We start from the raw sequence: 19,629 nt of genomic DNA, 5'->3' as shown, positions 1-19,629 counted from the left end.
TTTAGCATTTTATGAAGATTCTTTATGCTGTGCTAGTTTCCTGAGACTGTCCTGACAAGTTACTACCAATGTGGTCTCTTAAATAACAGACCTTTACTTTCTTATGGTTCTGGAGTTTAGAGGCTGACATCAGTATGTTGGCAGAGCTATGCTTTCCTGGAAACGCTGAAGGAGAATGTTTCCTTTATCTTCCAGATTCTGGTGGTCCCAGTTCTGAGGCTCATGGCTATAAGATCCAATCCCTTCTTCCAGCTTCATATGGCCTTCTCTCTGTGGCACTTCTCTGTCTCTCTTCGTGTCTCAGATTTCATGCCTATTGGATAATTCATAATGATGTCCTGTCCTCCAGACTCTTAGTTACATCTTCAAAGATCTTTTACCATAACTTTTTGGGATTATAATATAGAAGGATCTTTCAGAAGACCACAATTCAGTGGTGATCACCTGTGCATAAACACCCACAAACACTTAATATATTGATACAGAAAGAAACTCAGTGGCTTCCCATCCTATAATAGGATTTAAGAAAGAGAAAAGATATGGTATTGAAAGAAAAACACTAGACAATTGCACATTGCACATATTATTTATGGTGACTTCATAGGGAAAGTAAAAGTTCTTAGCAGTCTGTCGGTTTTAAATCCCTACTACTAGACAAGCAAATAATCCAGATAAGCTCCGTCTTCCCAGGCAATGACCGCTGCTTTCCTTTCCATGTTTGTCATGGTTTCTGTATGCAGCAGTTCTAAAGCAATGCGGGTTTATATCCTCCTTGGTAATCTTTGCATTTGTCATCTCTCCAGCTATTCCCACAGCTCAGGCTTCCCTGGAGAGTGGCCTCGGTGCTGATTTCTCTCCTTCCTGGACCATCACAGTAGCACTGCTCTGGTCCAGTCCACACCTCACAGTTAGAATGGAGATTCTAAATGTCCACCCGTGCTGTCCATTCTCTACTTAAATTCCTTCTTTGGAGCCTTCTTCCTATAATCTCCTTTAACAAAGCCCATATGACTCTTGGGGTCTGATTCTTGTCTGCTTCCCAAGCATAATTTTTTGTCCTCTTTCCTTTCTATCCTGTAGGCTCACCTTAGTAATCTGTATCTGCTTGTATTTGTGACATAATTCTACTGCCCTAAATATCCTCCCCTCCTCTATTTTCCTAACTTTTATTTTCCTTGATAATTCAGTTCATTTTCTTTTTCCTTGGGAAGGACTGTTGTTATTTATCCTTCTCCAGTTCCCTGAAATCAGTTTCTGGACCTGTGTCTGCCCTGAGTAATCTCGTCCCATCTCTCTCTTCTGAGACTGCCTCCTTCATATAAGTATCTCACTGTATTATACGGTCCTGTTTTGTTTCGGCGTTGCTCCTTTTCAGAGATCGTGTCTCTTATTTCCACATCTCCTACTTTGCTCTATGGCTATAAGTATAATATGTCTTTCATAAACAGAATAGATAACTGAATGAATGGCTGTCAAAGACTTGATTTCCACTCTCCTTAGAATATTGTTTATTCTTGTATAGCACATAATTTCTATTTATCATCGGATTTAGAATAAGAATACATTATGTACAATTTTGTCTTATAATAAGCCAAACTAAAAATCTTGGAGAGATGTTTTTATTGTGCCTACACTTTGTTTTCTATAAGTTTAAATGTTATAAAGAATATATCGAATGTTATATTATATGAAGAATATATGTTATAAAGAATATATGTTTTTATAAAATGATTTACATTTCTTCTCCAAATGAGATGGGAAGTGTAAAAAGCATTTCCTTGTTTTCGCTTTGCAGGAACTGATTCCCACAAGTAACATCAACGCGGTCGTCTCCCTCACACGCCTCTTTGAGGTCCTTCTCTGTAGCGTGCTGGAGAATGAGCCCACTACCAAGCACACGCGTGTTTGGACCATGGTTTGTTTCATGTTTAAGGTGGTTTTAAATTAAAATGTGGTTACAGAAAATATTTGTATTCAGAAAGACTTTTTGTATAAACCAGAGCAACTTTTCTGATGATCACTGAAGAATAGGTGGGGCACGAAGTTTGCCTGACCTGGCATCTAATTCTAAAAACAACTCTAAAGAAAATAAAATACATCAGGGTGAGCTCAAGTTGCGCATTCCCAATGAAAGACCTCATATTGATAGTCCTTGACGGGGTGGTGCGGTATTAAGTCCATGTGCTTCAGATTCACTGATGTTTTGTCTCAGTGCTAAGCGGGCATCTAGAAATCATGACAGACTGGGAGAAGGGATGCAGCCAGATGGGAGGATGCAGGCACAGTCCATGGAGGACTTAGGGAGACATTAGTGGTAGCCCTTGTTAGCTAGTGTCTAGAGTTCGAAGATCAGACACTATGGCAATTGTGAGCAAAGGGAAACAAAAGAAGAAAGATTTTAAAAATCTTTGTTCCCTGTGTATGCCTTTCTCCAATCTGCCACCTTGTTTTTCCTGCACCCTGCCCTCCCTTTCTCTTCCGTGGTGTGACAGCAGCAGCATTTCCCTCTCATTGTTTCTCCTCTACCTTGTTGCTACAAAAAAAAAAAAAAATCTGCCTCGCAGGCCAGGAGATAGCTCAGTAAGGAAAGGCACTTGCTGCCAAGCCTGACGAGTTTAATCTCTGGGACTAACATGAGTGGAAAGGACAGAGTCAACCCTCAATAGCTATTCTCTGACTGCCACATGTGTGCTTGTGTGTGTGTGTGTGTGTGTGCATGTGTACACACACACACATACAAATAAATAAACAAAATGCAACACAATCTTTTCACCTTGGAAAGTCTCTCAGACATCTCACATTCGAGGCTTTCCTGATGTCCGGGAACCCCTCCTCACTCCTTCCTTCTCACCTTCCCGCCCTGCACAAACGTGTTACGTGAAGTTTGTTTATCCGTTTCTCCTTATATTTTGGGTTGTCTTTTTAAGATGATCTCTTCACATTCTTCCACAGTTATTATCATTAGCTTCATAAAATGATCCCAGGAATTATCCATCTGTATATAATTTTGTATATTTTCAGAAAATTTTTGTTCTCTTGATAAACCCAAGCTTGCAACTTTATCAGATGGTTCAGATCACTTCATAAGACTTATGTAGATTCATTCCTGATTAAAAATTTGGGGGTAATGTTTTTGTTTAGTCAGATAAGACATGTACATAGAATAAAATTCAAAAATTAAAAGCATATTTTCCATTCATACCAATCTCCCAGGCACCCTCAAGGCAATGATTTCTAGTGCCCCACAGAGCCTTATAAAGACATTACACACACACACACACACACACACACACACACTGTTTCCTGTGTATGTATTTTATGTGTCACTAATTACTATTATATTACAAATGATATTTACTAATTTGCATCTCACTTGCAGTATGTCTTGGTACAGAGTTACATCATTTTTAAAAGCTGTATATCCATCAGCATGTGTGGCATACTCTAAATAACCCAGACTTCCAGGAAGAAATAGTGATGTAACCAATGTTTTTATACATATGTCATTTCACTGCTAGGAATGTATTTAAGGGCAAATTAAATACAGGTCCCTAGGCCATTTGATGTAGGTATTTAAGTTTTTATCACTATCCCAAAGGAATGCTTCTATATATAATTTAGCTGTACTAAGTTCTACTTTGTTTATCTGTATGACCTTTCCCAGTAATGTAAGCAGGTCTTAATATATTAAATTTTAGTTATTTCTTCTAAATTTTCTTTAAAAATAATCACTATAAGTTAACTTTTTCACCAACAGGCTTGTTTTATATTCTCCTTGATTTGGTCAATCGGAGCAAGTTGTGATACAAATGGCCGCCTTGCTTTTGATAATTTCATACGATCCATTGTATCAGGGAAGAACGAAGAAGACCCAGTGCCAAACTCTGTGGGTAAATGGGAATGCCCATTTGATGAAAAAGGCCTTGTCTATGACTACATGTATGAGGTATGACCTAAAGTGCATATCAGGACAAATGTGAAACACAAAAACCTGTGTCAGCACCCACAGTGCCCGAGTTCACCAGAGTCGTGGCTCTGTGGTGAGGTGCTTGGTCCCTTCTCTCTTCTCTCATAGACCCAGTCCAGTTATGATGTCACATACAACTTAATTTACTTTTCCACTCTGTTAAAGGACTCAAATGTTTTCTTTAAAGCAGAAAATATTTAATCAGTCATTTATTCATGCAAATTTCATTTTATGGTTATAAGATCTAATTAGAGCCTTGTTATAATTTTACCTAATTTACTGAAATCTAGAAAGAGAATGGACTCAAACCCAACTAACAGTGGAAAACTCACTCCTTCACCCAAATCATACTTAGAGTTTTACGAATATGACCAAAACCAGTTTTATCTTTATTAGTCATAGAAAAAAGTCAGTGAAATAATCTCTAAAGGTAAATAATCAAGAGACAATAGCATAAAGCATGCTTTCTAAAAACTGAAAGTAAATATCAGAATATCTAGTTTAAGCAGGTTAAAGTAGGGGAATGACTCAGCAGTTGAGAGCATTGACTGTTACTCTGAAGGACCCGGCTTCAGATCCCAGCACCCACATGACAGCTCACAACTGTCTGTAACTCCAGTTCCAGAGAATCTGACAGTAATACCACTGCACATAAAATAAAGTTAAATAAATTATTATTAAAAATAAAATAAATAAATAGATAGATAAAAGTAGTTGCCTTTGGGAAAGAGAAAATGGGAGTTAACTGTTCTTTTGCTTAATCTTTTTGTTTGTTTTTTGAGACAAGGTTTCTCTGTGTAACCCTGACTGTCCTGGAACTCGCTTTATAGACCAGGCTGGCCTCGAACTCGGGGATCTGCATTCCTCACTCTCCTAAGTGCTGGGACTAAAGGTGTGCACCATCATATCTGGCATCTTTTTCTTAATCAAATAAAACTTTTAACTCTAAAATACATGTGTGTGTAACTTTAATATGACTCTACAAGTTTTTTTAAAAATGAATTATTGAGCCAGTGAGATGACAATGAGTAAAAAACACTTGGCACCCAAACTGAGTTCTACCCTGTCTGCCCCGCAGTGGAGGAGAGCAGGGCTCCCGGAAGTTGTCCTCTGACTTCCATTTGTGCGCTGTGGCACCTGTTTGCCCAATAGAATGCAGCAGAAATTGTTAGCCCCAGCTCTAGAACTGGAGCAGCTCCTCGACTCTGACTACTTTGCCGGAATTAACTGTTATAATTAGATAGTAGAAGACTTGGGGATCTACAGGGAAAGGGAAGAATAATCAGAAGAAAGTAATGGTCGAGCTGGTCCTGACTGGAAGACATCAGGACAGCAGCACGTCAGGCCAGTGGCTCAAAAGAATTTAAAGACTTTGGTTTTGTTTTGTGTTTTGTTTCTGCTTTTTCAAGATAAAATTTCTCCTTGTAGCCCTCCCTGGCTGTCCTGGACCAGGCTGGTCTTGAACTCAGAGAGATTTACCTGCCTGTGTTTCCAGAGTGCTGGAATTAACCACTCAGCAGGAATTAAAAGACTTTAATTGTACAGCTCTGCTGATTATCTTGTCTAAACATCAGCCTAGATCAAAAAGGTAAAATGGCAAAGGAATACAGATGCCTCAAATGATGTTTTATTTTTAGTTAGATTATAGCTCATTTACTTCAACACATGAAAAATACAAAACCAAAATTTAGCAACTTGTAACTTAAGTTACACTAGAATAGTTTGAAACAAATACTCAGCATATGCAAAAGGACATATTACAGTCATTTAGGAAAGATTAGATATTAAGAGGGCATAAATTCAGCTGGGCATGGTGGTGTGTGCCTTTAGTCCCAGCACTCAGGAGACAGAGTTCAAGGTCAGCCTGGTTTACATAGTAAGCTCCAGGACAGCCACAGCTATAGCTGTCTCAAAAACTAAAGGTCATAAATTCTAGATACATTGAGTTTATGATAAAGTGATATTTACTTTCTTTGGATTATCATTAAAAATTAGTTGTATTAATTGGGTGGTAGTTTAATGGATGTTTATTTATTAATCTGCTTTATGGGCTGAAGATATTACTTATATTTTATATGAATAATTATAATATTTCATTTTAGAGGAGGAAAAGGCTAAAGTTTTTAATTTTGGGAAGCTTCCTTTAGAATATTTAAAATTTTTTATGTTTATAGGTGTTTTGTCTGGATGTATGTATGTGCGTGCCTAGTGCCTGCAGAGATCAGAAAAAGGCGTCAGATCCCCTGGAACTGGAGTTACAGACAGTTCTTAGCTGACATGTGGGTTCTGGACATTGAATCTGGGTCCTCTGGAAGAGCAGCAGAGAGAGCCATCTCTCCCTGATTTAGAATTTTTAATAAAACTTACTTTTCAAAAAGACAGTAAAGTCCCCTGTCATCCAGGCCCAGAGGCTCTGACTGTGATGTCAATGGCCTTTTGATGGTGTCTCGGGGTCACAAACCCTTACCGCAGCGGCCGTCTGTGGCCCGTTTGTATTTATTCTTCTGTAAACTGCACGTTTGTGTCTGTTACCCATCTTTTGACTGAGTGAACTTTTCCTTGTCAATGCTAAAATGTTACTGTGTTACAGTTATATTTTATCTAAAGGCTCACATCTTTACAAGCAAATGGTGTAAGTATTGAACAGATGCTCTCAGATGTAGCAAGTGCATAGTTGTAATATTTTAAAACATATTTTCCTGCAGCTAAAAAACCGAGGCCGCTGGCTCCACTGGAATGAATTAATTAAAAGTTCTAATTTAGAAGACAAACGAACCAAGATTCAAGATCTCATCATCCCTACAATGGACACAATTAGATATACTTTTCTAATGGATTTGAGTATTACCTATGCAAAGTAAGAAACTCTACTATAAACATGAATTCTAAATAAAACAGTACCATTCTAATAAAATGGTAGCATTTTAAAAAGTGAACTTTGAAGTCATTGAGTTTCAGGTGACTGAGACCATGGCTGGGAATTAATTAGCATGTTCTAAATGATATTTACTACTATTGGAAAACCTAGAATTCGGCTCTCTTATTGCTCACTCTGAAGTTTTAACAGACCCATAGTTCATTACCTCTTACGTCACCAAAAATCACCTGCAGTGTTACTATTGAAAAGCTATATATTCTGGGATGGGGGAATGGCTCAGTCAATAAAGTATTTATCCATAAGATGCAGAATCAGACTCCACATAGAAAGCAACAGGCATGGTGGTGCACGCTTGTAATCACAGCCCCGGCAAGATGGGAGACAGACAGGCAGAACCCGGGAAGCGCGTGGGCCAGCTAGCCTAGCCTTCTCGGCAAGTTCCAGACCAGTGAGGAACCCTGCCTCAAACAAAAGGTGGTGAGTACCTAGGAATACCACCATGGTCGTCTCTGAACTCCATACGTCTGGTGCCTGAGCATGCCTTTACATACATATGCACTCACAAAAACCACCACCTCTCTAATCTATGCATTTTATGTACAGGTTCAGTCTCTCCTTTTGGAGAATACTCTTATCCCTGCTTTTCGTCCCACATTAGTAACGCTGGGATTGCATACACCAGCTACCAGGACATTGTTACATGGATTCCAGGGATCCAAACTCAGGGCATCAGGCTGGCAGGTGTGCTTGGCTCTGTCTTTACTAGTCCTCATGAACAATTACACATATGTGGAGTTTTAGTAGAAATGACTTGACTACTATTTAAAGATTTTGTTTTCTTTGTTTTTGGCTTTCTTGTTTGTTTGTTTGTTTGTTTGTTTTGTTTTGTTTCTTTTGGTTTTTTGAGACAGGGTTTCTCTGTAGCTTTGGAGCCCGTCCTGGAAGTAGCTCTCGTAGACCAGGCTGGCCTCGAACTCACAAGGATCCACCTGCCTCTGCTCCCGAGCCCCAGGATTAATAGCGTGCGCCACCGCCACCCAGCTATTTAAAGTTTTTAAAATACTTACTTGAGTTTTTTCCAGAAAAATGCTTTTATACTTTCTTCCATTTTGAATTATGTTATTCATTGTTTTTATAAAGGCCACTGCTTTTTGTGGGTCCGACTGGTACAGGAAAGTCAGTGTATGTCAAGGATAAGCTAATGAATCACTTGGAAAAAGACAAGTACTTTCCTTTCTATGTGAATTTCTCTGCACGGACCAGTGCCAATCAGGTTCAGGTATGTATAAAACCGGATTTGGGTTTGTAAACATTATACTTTATCTTGTTTGATAAATATTAAAGTATTTAACGCTATATGTTAAATATGCAACTTTGTAAATCCATGGATCGAAAGATAACACTTGTACGTTAGCCCTTTAAGATTTATCATTAATTTTGACTTGAGAAGCAATGATTGATTTAACTGGAGAAGAAAGTCTAAGAGACATTCACATATGTGCATAGAAGAGTGGTGGGCGGGCACAGGAGAATATCTGGTTTTTTTTTATACTCTTCTGTGTGGCTTTTAGGGGCATTTGCTGCTCACCTGTTGGTCCACTATGATCTATTGCATGATCTTCTTTTGCCCCTAAATATAACAAGCTGAAGCTATTTCATGAAACTCCTTGTAATTGCCACACTTAGCATCTCTTCCTAAATTTGTGCCTTCTTACTCTCCCCAACCCTACTTCTGTTCTTAATTAAAAGTCTTGCTAAGTTGGCATACTGTAAAATTTTTGAATAAAATAATTTTGGCATTCAGTTTTACAACAGACAAGCATGTTTAAAATGTATCAGAAATATTTAAAAAGCATATACATTTATGTTGGCTATAAAAAACAACAAAGGTTGAAAAAAATAATGCTTTTAAACCTTAGGGAAAGGGGTATCCAGTGTGAAAAAAGGATTATAGAATTATAGATGTGTATATGGAATGCAAGCTTACTGTGTAAATACCTATGATAACTCTAAGTGCAGGGGAGCATTTCAACACATGTTATTTGAAATGATGTTGAGTATAAAGTTTAGTATCATTTTAAGTAAGAGTAACTTAGAGTAATTAAACACATAACATTATTTCCTCTCAAAGATTGTTAGTAATTTTTTCTAATGTTAACTTTTATGTTAAGCTATTGACTAAAAAACAGTAGCTGTTACTAGTATTCAATGAATCCTGACCACATAGATCTTAATACTGACTTAATCAACGATGATAATATTAAGTTTGTAATACTGTCATAGATAAATATACTTTTTCTTTTTAAATTTTTAGAACATCATCATGGCTAGATTGGACAAAAGGCGCAAGGGAGTATTTGGACCACCTATGGGAAAGAAGTGTGTAGTGTTTATAGATGATATGAATATGCCTTCACTAGAGAAATATGGAGCCCAACCTCCTATTGAGTTATTACGACAGTTTTTTGATTGTGGACATTGGTAAATAATTTATTTAAAGTCTTTTTCTTTTTATTTATTCTCCTCTCATATAGTACATCCCTACCATAGCCTCCTATCCTCCACCCTCTCAGCCCCCCACCTCCCCCTCTTCCAGATCTACTTTTCCTAGGCTCTCCTTTGGAAGAGAGCAGGCCTCCCAGAGATATCAACCAAACATGGCATAACAAGATGCGATAAAACTAGGCACAAACCTATATATCAAGGCTGGATGAGGTAACCCAGTAGGAGGGAAAGGGTCTCAAGAGTAAGCAAAAGAGTCACAGACACCCCCACTCTCACTATTAGGAGTCCCACACGCTAACAATATATGCAGAGGGTCTAGTGCAGACCCATGCAGGTTCCATGATTGCCGCTTCAGACTCTGTGAACTCCTGTGAGCCCTGCTTAGCTGATTCTGTGGGCCGTGTTCTCCTGGTGTCCTTGACCCCTCTGGCTCCTACAGTCCTTCCTCCCACTCTTCAGGTTCCCAGAACTCTGCCTAATGTCTGGCTGTGGATCTCTGCTTCTCTGCCAGAGGAAGCTTCGCTGATGATGACCGGGATAGGCACTGATCTTTGAGCATAGCAGGATATCATTAGGAATCATTTCATTGACTTTTTTTCTTTTGCCAGTTTTTGTTTGGATCTGTCCTAGGATCCTGGGCCGTCCAGCTTCCAGTTCCTGATTCAGACAGTGTCTGGCATGGGCTCCCTCTTGTGGCCTGAGCCTCAAGTAAAACCAGTCCCACTCCAAATTCTGAGCCACAGTTGCCCTAGGACTTCAGGCAAGACAGGTTATGGGTCAAAGGTTTGGTGGCTGCCAGTGTTCTAGCCCAACCACTGGAAGTCTTGCTTGGTTACTGAAGATGATGGCTGGTTTAGCCTCTATATTCTCATTACTACAAGTCCTCACGAGGGTCATCCTCACAGGTTCTAAGGTGCTTCACTGCACTAGGTTTCCACATTAGCTCCTAAGTGCTCCCCCACAATCCCAGTCATCTCTTCCTCCATCCTTCCCTTCTCTACCTGATCCCTTCTGTTCCCATACCCACCCTCAGTCCACCCACATAGTCCTTTCTATTTCCTCTTCCTAGGGAGATCCAGGTAGTGCCCCTTAGAACTCTTTGTTACTTAGCCCTCTTGTAGAAAGAGATTGCTTGTTCGTGTCCCAGCTGCCCAGACCCAAATAATCACACAGAAACTATATTAAATGCAACACTGCTTGGCCAACGACTTGGGTGTATTCTTACCTAGCTCTTATATCTTAAATTAAACTATTTCTATTAGTCTGTGTATTGCCATGAGGCTGTGGCTTACCAGGTAAGGTTCCAGTGTCTGCCTCCTTTGGCAGCTACAAGGCATGTCCTTGACTCTGCCTACTCTCTCTATATATCTCTGTTCGAATTTCCCACCTGGTTTTACTCTGCTAAGAGGTTGGCCAAGACAGCCTTATTCAGCTTTATTCACTAGCCAATAAAAGCAACATATATACAGAAGTTTATCCCACATCACCCTCTGGGTCTGTGGATTGTAGTGGGACTATCCTTCACTTAACAGCTAATATCCGCTTATAAGTGAGTACATATCTTGTTCTTCTTTCTGGTTCTGGGTTACCTCACTCAGGATGGTTTTTTTTCTTTTTTTTTTTCCTTGCTGATTTTTTTATTAATTAATTAATTTAATTATTAAAGATTTCTGCCTCTTCCCCGCCACCACCTCCCATTCCCTCCCCCTCCCCCAATCAAGTCTTCCTTCCTCCTCAGCCCAAAGAGCAAGCAGGTTTCTCTGCCCTGTGGGAGGTCCAAGGACCACCCACCTCCATCCAGGTCTATTAAGGTGAGCATCCAAACTACCTGGGCTCCCACAAAGCCATTACATGCAATAGGATCAAGAACCCATTGCCATTGTTCTTCAGTTCTCAGTAGTCCTCATTGTCCATTATGTTCAGCGAGACCGGTTTTGTCCCATGCTTTTTCAGTCCCCGGCCAGCTGGCCTTGGTGAGTTCCCGATAGATCATCCCCATTGCCTCAGTGTGTGGGTGCACCCCTCGCCGTCCTGAGTTCCTTGCTCGTGCTCACTCTCCTTCTGCTCCTCCTTTGGATCGTGAGACTTCAGTCCAGTGCTCCAATGTTGGTCTCTGTCTCTGTCTTCTTTCATCGCCTGATGAAGGTTAATATTCAGGGGGATGCTTATATGTTTTTCTTTGGGTTCACCTTCTTATTTAGCTTCTCTAGAGTCACGAATTATAGTCTCAATGTCCTTTATTTATGGCTAGAAACCAAATATGAGTGAGTACATCCCATGTTCCTCTTTTTGGGTCTGGCTTACCTCACTCAGGATAGTGTTTTCAATTTCTGTCCATTTGTATGCAAAATTCAAGAAGTCATTGTTTTTTACTGCTGAGTAGTACTCTAATATGTATATATTCCATACTTTCTTCATCCATTCTTCCACTGAAGGACATCTAGGTTGTTTCCAGGTTCTGGCAATTACAAACAATGCTGCTATGAACATAGTTGAGCATATACTTTTGTTGTATGTTTGGGCATCTCTTGGGTATATTCCCAATAGTGGTATTGCTGGGTCAAGAGGTAGGTTGAACCCGACTTTCCTGAGAAACCGCCACACTGCTTTCCAAAGTGGTTGCACAAGTTTGCATTCCCACCAGCAATGGATGAGAGTGCCCCTTTCTCCACAACCTCTCCAGCAGAGGCTATCATTGGTGTTTTTGATTTTAGCCATTCTGACCGGTGTAAGATGGTATCTTAATGTTGTCTTGATTTGCATTTCCCTGATTGCTAAGGAAGTTTTTTCTAATTCCATCCATTTACCTGCATATTTCATGATGTCATTTTTAAGCAGTTGAGTAATACTCCATTTTTGAAGAGTTTGTCATACTTTTTAATATTTGAGATTACAGTTTAGCTACAACAGCTCTTCCTTCCCTCTCCTTCAAGCCCTCCCACATACCCTTTCCTGCTTTTCTTCAAATTCATATAGTCTCTTTTTTTCCACTAATTTTAGTACCACATATTTTTATCCATTCTTTGATTGAGGAACATCTAGGTTGTTTCCAATTTCTGGATATTATGAATAAAGCCTCTATGCACATAGTTGAGCAAGTGGGAATCCTTTGGGAATGTGCCCAGTAGTGGTATAGCTGGGTCTTGAGATAGAATGAGTCCCAATTTTCAGAGAAGCTACCATATTGATTTCCATGGTGGCTGTACAAGTTTGCACTCCCACCAGCAATGGAGGAGTGTTCCACTTGCTCCACATCCTCACCAGCATGTGCTGTCACTTGTGGTATTTATCTTAGCCATTCTGATGAGTATAAGATGGAATCTCAAAGTAGTTTTTATTTGCATTTCACTGATGGTTAAGGATGTTGAACCTTTAAGTGTTTCTCAGCTATTTGAGATTTCGCTATTGACAAATCTCTGTTTAGATCTGTAACCCCCACTTTTAATTGAATTATTTAGCTTGTTGATGTCTAGTTACTTGAGTTCTTTATATGTTTTGGATATTAGCCCTTTATCAGATGTGGAGCTGGTGAAAATCTTATTCCATTCTGTAAACTGTCCTAGTGACTATGTCCTTTGCTTTACAAAAGGTTTTCAGTTCATGAAGTCCCATAATGTCAATCTTAGTGCCTGTGGAATTGGTGTTCTGTTCAGAAAGTGGTCTTCAATGCAATGAATTTAAGGCTATTCCCTACTTTCTCTTTTATCAGGTTCAGTGTGTCTGTTTTTATGTTGAGATCTTTGGTTAATTTAGACTTGGTTTTTGTGCAGGTTGATAAATACGAAATCTATTTGCATTCTTCTACATGCCAATATCCCATTAGATCAGTGCCATTTTTTTGAAGATCCTTTCTTTTTTCCATTGTGTATTTCTGACTTCTTCATCAAAAACTATGTGTCTATAAATATGTGTATTTATGTCTGGATCTTTGATTCTATTCCAATGATCAACCTGCCTATACCAATACCATGTGGCTTTTATTACTATAGCTATGTAGTATAACTTGAAATCAGGAATGGTGTTATTCCAGAATTTCTTTTATTATACAGCATTGTTTTAGCTATCCAGGGTTTGTTCTCCCATATGAAATTGAGTACTGTCCATTCAATGTCTGTAGAATTATGTTGAAATTTTGATTGGATTATACTGAATCTGTAGATGGCATTTGGTAGGATGTCCATTTTACTATATTAATCCTACTGATCCATGAGCATGGGGAAATCTTTCCATCTTCTAATATCTTCTTCGGTTTCTTTCTTCAGAGACTTGAGGTTTTTATCATATAAGTCTTTCATTTGCTGGTTAGGATACCCAGGATATTTTCTATTATTTGAGGCTATTGCACAAGGGTGTTGTTTCCCTGATTTTTTTTTTCTCAGTCTGTTTGACATTTGTATATAAGTGGGCTACTGATTTTTAGGGAGTTGATCTTGTATCCAGCCACTTTGCTGAAGGTGTTTATCAGCTGTAGGAGTTCCCTGGAAAACAAAACTGCTTATCTCATAACTGGGAAGCAAAGAAGAAGATCTCTAAGGATCTGAATACTTTCTGCTCGTCCTCCTCCCTCAGAGTTCTGCTACTTCTCATGCTGGCTACCAAGCTTTTTCTTTGGATCTTTGGAAACTATTCCACATTTAAATTGTAGCAGTCACATAATTGGAATCAGTGTATGGCATTTATAGACTGGCTTCTTTCACTTAGTAATACACATTCTAATTTCTTTCATGTTTCCTTAGTGCTGGGTTAATATTGCTTTGTATAGATGTTCTATAATTTATTAGTCCACTCACCTGTTGAAGGATATCTTGGTTATTTTCAGGTTTAGATAACTGTTAATATTGCTACAGACAGTTGTATGAAAATATTTTGTGGATATATTTTAAACTGCATCGGATAAACACCAGCTACATAAATAGCTAGTGTAATTAGTATCTTAATTTCTTTTCCTGTTGCTATGATAAAATACTTATGAGAAAAGGAGCTTATTTTAGCTCTTCCAGGTTACAGTCTACCATGGTGTAAAGAAACCAGGGCATCAGGAACTTATACAGCTATCCACAGTCCATCTACAGTCGGAAGAGAATGCAGGCACCAAGTGTAGCTTGCTTTCTCCACTCTTACACAACCCAGGATCCCCAGCCTAGGATATGGTACCGCCCAAAGTGGACGGGATTTCCCACTTCAATTAATGTAATTAAGATAATCTCACATAGATATTCTCAGAGCCCATCTCCTGAGGAATTGTAAATTTTGACAATTAAAACTAACCTTCACAAATTGTTATGGTAATATTATGTTTGGTTTTAAGACGAGTATGGTAATACAGTCCCATAATCCCAGCACTCAGGAAGCTAGCCCTACAAAGTAAAACCCAGTATATATATATATATATATATATATATATATATATATATATATATATATATGTATATATTCTCCTAATCTATTTCTTATCTTCTTTATTGCCTTTCACAAATAGAAGTTTTTATTTTAATGAAGATCCCATTTTCAATTATTTCTTTCACAGTTTAGGCTTTTGTTACCACAGCTTAAAAACCAACTGTACCTAAAGTCATTAGGATTTTTCTCCAATGTTATCTTCTAAGACTGTGATGGTTTTGCACTTAATGTTTTGGTGTGTAATCCATTTTGAATTAATTGTTGTGAAAGGTATATAAAATCAGTGCTTACATTTATTTTTCTACATAAGGCATTATTTGTGTAAAAGCATTAATTTTTGCAAGGCCTGTGAGCCCGACTCCCCATGCTTCACACCTTCTCATGAAAGCTTCATTATTGAAGAACTTAACCAGATGAAAATAGTCACTAGATCTTGTTATTTGGATACCTGATTAGGACTTCTTTGAAGCTTTATGTTTCTCTAGTGGAGTCTTCTCTGTATACAAGTTGTGTGGGTAATATTTAGACATTGTTAATGCACTCTAAAGACCCTAGATGACAGGAAGATCAGGACTTTACCATACCAGAGTGATGTATACTTCATTGTTCAAACTGAGACACTGCTAAGAATAGAAGGACAGCCGGGCCGTGGTGGCGCACGCCTTTAATCCCAGCACTCGGGAGGCAGAGGCAGGCGGATCTCTGGGAGTTCGAGGCCAGCCTGGTCTACAAGAGCTAGTTCCAGGACAGGAACCAAAAAGCTATGGAGAAACCCTGTCTCGAAAATCCTAAAAAAAGAAAAAAGAATAGAAAGACAGTGTTGATGATAGCAAGCACAAACCAGACTCGTCCTAGGCAAAGTGGAACAAGCACCCCTAACTTATAGTTATTCCCTTTACAAAAGCTAAAGCTAAGATTAAATTTTTAAGGTTATCCGTGCTTCATTTTATCTTTTCTTTCTTTGTCTTTGTGTGTGCTTTCTAGGTATGACCTTAAGGACACCAGTAAAATCACACTGGTTGACATAGAACTGATAGCAGCCATGGGTCCTCCAGGTGGTGGAAGGAATGCAGTCACTCCCCGTTTTATTCGACATTTCAATATCTGCACCATCAATTCTTTCAGTGATGAAACTATGGTCCGAATTTTCTCATCAATCATGGCATTCTACCTTAGGTCTCGTGAATTTCCTCCAGATTACTTTATAATTGGAAACCAGATAGTCAGTGGAACTATGGAGGTGAGCAAGTAGTGCAATGTAAGACGTGTTAGTGGCAGATACTTTCCTTACTTGGTCTTCTTTAAAAAATGTCATTCCCTGGGCCATCTGTGGTTTCCTTTGTCTGAGATCCTGTTCCAGATGGTTTAAGAGCAGGAAGAGCATAGATTTTGAAAATGGAGAACCTAACTGGGGGTGAGCTTTGGCTGCTATCCCTAACTGGATGTTCTAAGACAAGCAATTTGACCTTTTGGAGGCCTAATGTTTAATCACTAAAATGAGATATGATACATGTTTCCTAAGGTTGTAAGGAATTTGCTCATAACCAGTACCTACCACATCATAATTATTTTCTTGATGGTTAGGTTCCCACTGTGGTATTTGTTAAATTTCCTCTTTTCTGTCTTCCTTCTTGTTCTTCATACTTTTTTCTTTTTATTTATTCTTCTCTCATACAATACATCCCAATCGCAGTCTTCCCTTTCTCCACTCCTCCCAGCCTCCCACCTCTGCTCTGCCTGAGATCCACGGCTCCTCCATTTTCCTTCAGAAAAAAAGCAGGCCTCCCAGGATAGCAACCAAACACTGCATAACAAGATGCAATGACTAGGCACAAACCCTCATATCAAGCTGGCTAAAGCAACCCACTAGGAGGAAAAGGGTCCCAAGAGAAAGTAAAAGAGTCACAGATACCCCCCACTCACGCTGTTAGGAGTCCCGCAAGCTAACGACCATATCATATATACAGAAGACCTAGTGTAGACCCACACAGGCTCTGTGATTGCCACTTCAGTCTTTGTGAGGCCCTGTGAGCCCTGCTTAGTTGATTCTGTGTAGCGTGTTCTACTGGTGTCCTCAACCTCTCTGTCCCCTTCAATCTTTTCTCCCCCTGTTCTGTGGGATTCCCTGAGCTCTGCCTACAGTTTGACTGTGAATCTCTACATCTGCTCCCGTCAGCTGCTGGAGAAAGCCTCTTAGATGGTAATTAGGCTAGGGACTGACCTGGTCTTACGGGTGTAATTTTTTAAGAAAATAAATGTAAGCATCGTATTATATACACATTGCTTTTATTCAGACCACATACATTTCGGTGAAAACTTAGAGCAAGCAAGGATGGGAATAAAATACTTATGCCCATGTGGTCAAAGAACACCTCCTGATTCAGGGTGTGTTATCTGCCCTTACTCATAAGCCAGAACCAACCTCATAGCAAGTGTTAACAGGGAAAATAATGCACTCAAAGGTAATTTAGTAATAATCTCACCAAACTGAACTGTCTGAGGCTTGATAAACAGAGGTCTGGGTAGAAGGTATATCTTTGAAGGGCACGCCTACAGTGACTTACTTCCTCCCACTAGACCACACCTTGTAGTTTCTTCCGTCTCCTGCTAGCGCACTGCCCTGTGAACCCGTCTAGGTCAGAGTGCAGGATGTAATCTCTTCCCAAAGCCCATCTTCTGCCATTCAAGCCTTCAACATGAGAGCCCCTGGTGGGAGCATTTCAGATTCAAACCATGACTAAGAGGAAGACTTATTCTGATATAGGAAAGTGCTTTGTTTGTATAATATAATATTTAAAATATTACTTGGTATGAGTGGGCCTTGGCCATGTAGAAGAGATTTTTTTCTGTCATTGAAGTATTAGAGATCTACCATGGGTAGGCAGGGGAATAAACTACAAACATAGGCAAATGAAAAATAGTTGCTGGGCGGTGGTGGCACATGCCTTTAATCCCAGCACTCGGGAGGCAGAGGCAGGCGGATCTCTGTGAGTTCGAGACCAGCCTGGTCTACAAGAGCTAGTTCCAGGACAGGCTCCAAAGCCACAGAGAAACCCTGTCTTGAAAAACCAAAAAAAAAAAAAAAAAAAAAAAAATAGTCTTGTCATTCTTTTTTGTCAGGATATATTAAAAGATTAATTAACCTTTTTAAAGAGAATTAACTTTTCTATGATGAATACATCATTCAGGAAAAATATACTTTGTTTCTATATTTTGTCAATTAAGATAAAAGAAGAATAAGAGGAGTCTAATAGGAAGGAAGGGAGAGAATTGATAGATTTAAAGTCATTGCTAATCTCAAAGACATTATTTCTTCTTTATTTGGGGTGCTTTAGAATGAGTTACCTGATTTTAATTTCTATTGCGATTTTAAACTGCTTAATAACTTCTAGATTTCCTGTAAGTGGAACAACGACAGTGAATGGGAACTAAAGTCAGATTAAATGGAACCCAAGTTGAGGTACTATTCAGTTCACTCAGCTTCATAGTACCTGGTTGAGTGCTAGAGATCAAAATGAACATATACTCCATGCTAGGTTCAATGTTTACATGCTTTCCAGAGCCATGTAATCTAATAGGATAAATGAAATATTATTTATACTATTTTAGGGCTGTTAATTATAGGTATTTCATTTTTGAATTGTTGCATTCTTTCCTCCACAGATATATAAGCAATCTATGGAGAATCTTTTGCCCACTCCTGCAAAATCTCATTATACCTTCAATCTGCGTGATTTCTCACGTGTCATCCGGGGATGCTTGCTCATTGAGAGAGAGGCTGTGGAGAGCAAGCACACTATGATCCGCCTGTTTGTGCATGAGGTTCTCCGCGTGTTTTATGATCGCCTCATTAATGATGATGATCGAAACTGGCTCTTCACATTAATTAAAACTGTTATCAAGGACCACTTTAAGGAGCCATTTGATGCTATCTTTTCTCATCTGCGAAAAGAGAATGCTCCAGTAAGTATAGCAATCAAAAGCATGTCAGGTTAAAATGAGATTTCATGAGTAATTTTAATGAACTTATCTTACAAAAATGTGCTTGCTTTTTATTGAACACATTCTTTTACTTTTTCTTGTGGGTAGGAGTTTATTTTGATGTTAGTCCATAAGAATGTATGTGGTATAGAGGTCATTTGGAGTTATTTAGGTGTTTAGATTATTCTATAATGGCTGTTAATGAGACCGTACAGAGTGCATAGCATGGTACCAACTCATATGCTATTCTTAGCAAAGCGAGTCGGAAAAGATGGCTTTCCGGTCTATAGAAAAAGTATCTGAAGAGATGGGTCAGCAGTTAAGAGCACTGGCTGCTCTGGTAGAGGACCGGGGTGATTCCTACCACCTTCATGGCTGTGCACAGCCACCTACATTCCCAGCTCCAGGAACTCTGACAACCACTTCTGGCCTCTTCAGGCATAGCACACACACAACACAATTAGATACAAACCAGCAAAAATCTCATAAAATAAAAACAAATCTTTTTATTCCCAGTCTATAGAAAATGCAACAAAATTTTTTAGTTGCCAAATAATCATTTATATGTTAATTTTAGACATTGTTTGCTATCTTAATATTTAAAGTAATTAGCTAGCAATCAACCCATGACATACATAAAACCATTTATATTTTTTATTAAATTTATTTTGTAATTTAACTTTTATAACTTTATGATTTATACTCTACAGGTAACTGAAGAAGACGTAAGAAATCTCATGTTTGGGGATTATATGAATCCTGATCTTGAAGGAGATGACCGAATTTACATTGAAATTTCAAGTATTCAACAGTTTAATATTGTTGTTGACCAGTGCCTAGATGAGTATAATCAAACTCACAAAAGCAGAATGAATCTTGTTGTGTTTAGGTACCTATA

At 38.8% G+C, this 19,629-nt stretch overlaps 1 protein-coding gene across 1 annotated transcript in view; it reads left to right on the top strand.

Annotated features, from left to right (window-relative positions):
* Positions 1 to 19,629, top strand: part of Dnah12 (dynein axonemal heavy chain 12) — a 161,927-nt gene that overhangs the window by 73,341 nt on the left and 68,957 nt on the right. Inside the window, exons 34-41 of the mRNA XM_057770077.1 lie at positions 1,796 to 1,915; positions 3,758 to 3,946; positions 6,673 to 6,824; positions 7,986 to 8,124; positions 9,160 to 9,326; positions 15,735 to 15,990; positions 18,414 to 18,713; positions 19,442 to 19,620. Coding sequence (XP_057626060.1) covers positions 1,796 to 1,915; positions 3,758 to 3,946; positions 6,673 to 6,824; positions 7,986 to 8,124; positions 9,160 to 9,326; positions 15,735 to 15,990; positions 18,414 to 18,713; positions 19,442 to 19,620 — 1,502 coding nt within the window. The remainder of the gene's footprint in view (positions 1 to 1,795; positions 1,916 to 3,757; positions 3,947 to 6,672; positions 6,825 to 7,985; positions 8,125 to 9,159; positions 9,327 to 15,734; positions 15,991 to 18,413; positions 18,714 to 19,441; positions 19,621 to 19,629) is intronic.

This window comes from Chionomys nivalis, chromosome 5, assembly GCF_950005125.1.
Source record: "Chionomys nivalis chromosome 5, mChiNiv1.1, whole genome shotgun sequence".
Lineage (NCBI taxonomy): Eukaryota > Metazoa > Chordata > Mammalia > Rodentia > Cricetidae > Chionomys > Chionomys nivalis.
Note: the sequence above shows the minus strand (reverse complement) of the source record. Positions and strands in the feature narration are given on the sequence as shown.